The sequence below is a fragment of the Dipteris shenzhenensis genome, chromosome 31, assembly GCF_047967505.1.
Source record: "Dipteris shenzhenensis isolate YYH24624 ecotype China chromosome 31, Dip_SZ_1.0, whole genome shotgun sequence".
NCBI lineage: Eukaryota > Viridiplantae > Streptophyta > Polypodiopsida > Gleicheniales > Dipteridaceae > Dipteris > Dipteris shenzhenensis.
Window position 1 is genome coordinate 28812911 of NC_141626.1, and position 3996 is coordinate 28816906.

Consider the following 3996-nt stretch of genomic DNA (forward strand, 5'->3'; position numbering starts at 1 on the left):
AAAATAAATTTGGGTCCTATTACAGACACTATTATGTAAATCTTATTAAGAATACCAGAGTTGGTATACAAGTCAAAATATTAGTTGTCGGTAAATGTTTTACCAGAGTCGGTATTGATGTCGATATTATCGCTGTTGGTATAATCATTAGTATGTCTATTGGTACCAATGGTTATGCTGACAACAATACTGATGGTAATACCAATGGCAATACAAATGGTTTTTTGACTCGAAAACTTATCGATGGATCCCATGCCACGATGCAAAAAAAAATTAAGGCCCGCAAAATGTCAAGAGGTAAAATAGAAAAGTGTGTTATAATGAAAATTTGCACCTCCATTCAACATAGTCATCCAAATTGATTACAAACTCTATTCTAATACAAGAAACTACCACTTATGCATCAATTCTCAACATTGGGGGGTTTGCTTTCAATCAAGCACTGCCTTAGTTGAAGTAAGATGGGGTGATTACTTAAGTACAAACCCCAACATTAAACTAGCATGCCATGCTCTTCTCGTGTGGATTCTGGAAGCCTCACGGTATTGGTGAGGTCAGGGATGTCATGTAGAATGATTTAGACGTAAAACTAGCCTATGGCCCTTTCATAATTTTATATCCTTTCGTGACTGCGAATATCATGTATACAATGCTTGGCTGAGGCACGTTGATTCTCGAAATATGGAAGAGTTGACGTCAGATAGTTGTTGCGGTTCAAATACATATTTTGGAGCTAGTCATTGAAGAATGCCTCATGATTCTCAATCGTGGTGTTTCCTTCATTGAAAATGCCTCTTTGTGGACTATTATACGCAACAATAATGGGAACATAATACGCACGGAACGAATATCAAGATTTTCAATGAGGTCCGAGGACTCCATAGTCGAGAAAGACAAGATTGCCGGCATGGAGATGGAATTTTCTGTTGCCCTCTGACGAGATTATCTGAATTGTGAGCAAAATATGGTCCTGGTTCTGAGAGCTCAAAGCCAGTAACTAATAGTCTCCTTCGCAAATTATGCTTCAACTAAGATCATCCAGGTGAGATTTTCTAGATGCTGTGCAACCTGTCCTAGCCTCGATCCTCCTCTGATCAAATTTTCTAGATGCTGCGTTTCTTAGCTTCGATCTTCTTGTTGTACTTTGTACAGAAATAATGCGATGGCATGGGCCAAACGTTCCGCTCTTCCTGTGCTTAGGATGCAAAAGATATTTTCGATTGCGTTTCCAAATATCACAGCAGTACCGAACATTCGTCGAAACTCGATCACAACTTCAAATTCAGAAAGTCTGAACAAGTAAAGACTTATTCTTCTGTTATTGCTTTCCATGGTGTTTTGCAGCGTTTGAAATAAATATTTCGGCATAAACTTCAGACGCGTAACGTGATTGAAAGCTCTTGCGAGTTTTCCCTTTGCAAGGATCTCATCGCATCGTGCAGGCTAAATGGAAAGGTAGCAGTTATAACGGGGGGAGCAAGCGGAATCGGAGAAGCTACCGCCAGGTTATTTGTGGCAAACGGAGCCAAAGTGGTGATAGCAGACATCAAGGATGAGCTGGGTAAGGCGGTGTCCAAGGACCTAGAGCCATGGGCACACTACGTGCACTGCGACGTAACAAAGGAGAAGGATGTGGCGGAGGCGGTGGGCAGTGCAGTGTCGAAGCATGGGCGACTGGACGTGATGTTCAACAACGCGGGGGTAGCGGATGGGGGGATGGGATCGATAGCAGATCTAGACATGGAAGAGTTCGACAAGCTGATGGGAGTGAACGTGAGAGGGGTGGTGATTGGGGTGAAGCATGCAGCAAGGGCGATGTTGGAAGGGAAGGTGAGAGGAAGCATAGTATGCACAGCGAGTGTAGCATCGGTGCAAGCATGGGGAGGCAACCACGCCTACACAGTATCGAAGCATGCAATTCCGGGCATAGTCAAGTCTGCTGCGATCGAGCTAGGCAAGCATGGAATTCGTATCAACTGCGTATCACCGGCAGGAATCGCAACTCCCTTGCTGGTGGATGTTTTCAATCGATTCAAACCCAAAATTACTGCAGCTTCTGTTACCGAGGTGATCGAGAGGGCGTCGGAGCTCAAGGGTGTGACGCTGGAGGTGGACGACATCGCCAGAGCTGCTCTCTTCCTGGCGTGTGACGATGGACGATACATCTCCGGCCACAACCTTCTCGTTGATGGTGGCTACACTGCCTGCAGGCCAAACCCCTTCAGTTGAGGGATGAGTTGTGTAAAAACTCAGGTTGGAGTTTCGTGTAGAAACTCATGTTCGTGGCGTTGTTGGTGGCAGCTCACGTGGTTTGGGAGTTCGCCCACCTCAGCTGATTGGTGCCGGTCTCTTGCAAACACCCTTGCCGCCTGTCGACACATGTGTTTTTGGAAATGTTATTGGAAATCTAGATTGAACGGTTGAGATGGTGGGCACTTAAGTCCACAAAATAACCTCCCTTTCCCTCTCTCTCTCTCTCTCTCTCTCTCTCTCTCTCTCATGTACATGTGTGCACATGTGCATAAATGTACATGTACACACATACATACACACTCATGGATGCATATGTGCATGCACACACATACATACATGCACGTGCATGTGCACACTCACATACACATGCATACATGCACGCGCACGCGTGCACATGCATGTGCATGTAGTTCAAAAGCCTTTTTGTTTTCCAACCCATGTGTACATGCATACATACACACATGCACACGCATAGGCCATTTTAACTCTATTGTTAATGTTCATTGCTTTTTTACAAATTTTTTGCAAAGCAAGGCTACAAGCAAGTCATTCTTTGCTCGGGGGAGTAACTCATTAATATGTAAGTATAGCATGTGTGTTCAATAGAAGGATTTTTTTAAATCCCTTCTTTACACATTTTTCACATACAAAAGGGTATCGAATAAAGGGGGTATTCACAGATTGAATAGAAGAAGGGTGTGTTTTAGTCATGATCCCCCCAAGATTCTTTGTTTTAATAAATTGTGATTTTCTAAAGATCTAAGACTTATTCATATATAGCCAAAGCAGATGTACTTGGAGGTTACAATATTCAATATTGAAGCTTACACAAACACATTGATACTCTCTCTCTCTCTCTCTCTCTCTCTCTCTCTCTAAGTTCTTTATTTCACATATTTGTCCCAAAACTTCAAAAGTTCCATGAGAAATTAGGATCAGCCCATCAATCATTATATAACTTCCCATCTAAGGCAGACGCCTAGCTTAGTAGTCGAACATGTGTGTGAGTGAGGGTTGTCTATGTGTTCGGTCACTGGCCAGGTCTGTGTCCTGTGCCCACTTATCCCAGGGTGATTGGCCCCTCGATAGGGATCAGTGAGTGGAGGAAAAAAACTTCCATATGAAAGGATCACTCCTTAGATAAGATCAATCAATATATAACAAAGACTATCATAAGAAGTCCATCAAAAAGCAAACCTCATTGCGAATCTTGATGAAGAAGTGCACTGACTCACCTACCACCATCGTAACATGACAAAAGCTAGAACTTTCATCCATGTCGTGGGCTTCAATATTGGCGCACAATTGTTATCCATGTCACTCACGTTAGATTAGCAATAATCAAAACTTTGGCGATTATAATCCTCCAAATATTGGCATTCCAAAGGGGAAAGTATGGGGAACTCCAAAAGCTAACACAAATTCTAAATTTCCAAAAGGAATTTCTTTGGATCCCACTCTTTTTATTGTTCATATCCCCTCCACTGGTTATATCTAGACCCTTGAAAGAAAAAATATCATGATTTCAAGAAAAAATACATATATGGATACATCCTTGAAAAGAGAGGGAGATAAGAATTGCTATGCATCATAAATAAAGGATTTTATTTAAACCCATTTATTTCATCTTGATGCAAAGTACAATCCACATGCCCTCCAAATGTTTACTAGCAAGACTACTATCATTAGGGGAGAATTGGGGTCTCAAAAGGGCCTCATAAGGAATGGATTAAGAAATGGATT

General features: G+C 42.3%; 1 protein-coding gene across 1 annotated transcript; it reads left to right on the plus strand.

Moving 5' to 3' along the window:
* The first annotated feature begins 879 nt into the window (after positions 1-879).
* LOC147881303 (short-chain dehydrogenase reductase 3b-like) lies at positions 880-2372 on the plus strand. Its single transcript, XM_087370171.1, has 3 exons — positions 880-1042; positions 1153-1299; positions 1443-2372. The coding sequence occupies exons 1-3, from the start codon at positions 1020-1022 to the stop codon at positions 2227-2229; spliced, it is 957 nt and encodes a 318-aa protein (XP_087226297.1). The 5' UTR covers positions 880-1019; the 3' UTR covers positions 2230-2372.
* The last annotated feature ends 1624 nt before the right edge of the window (positions 2373-3996 follow it).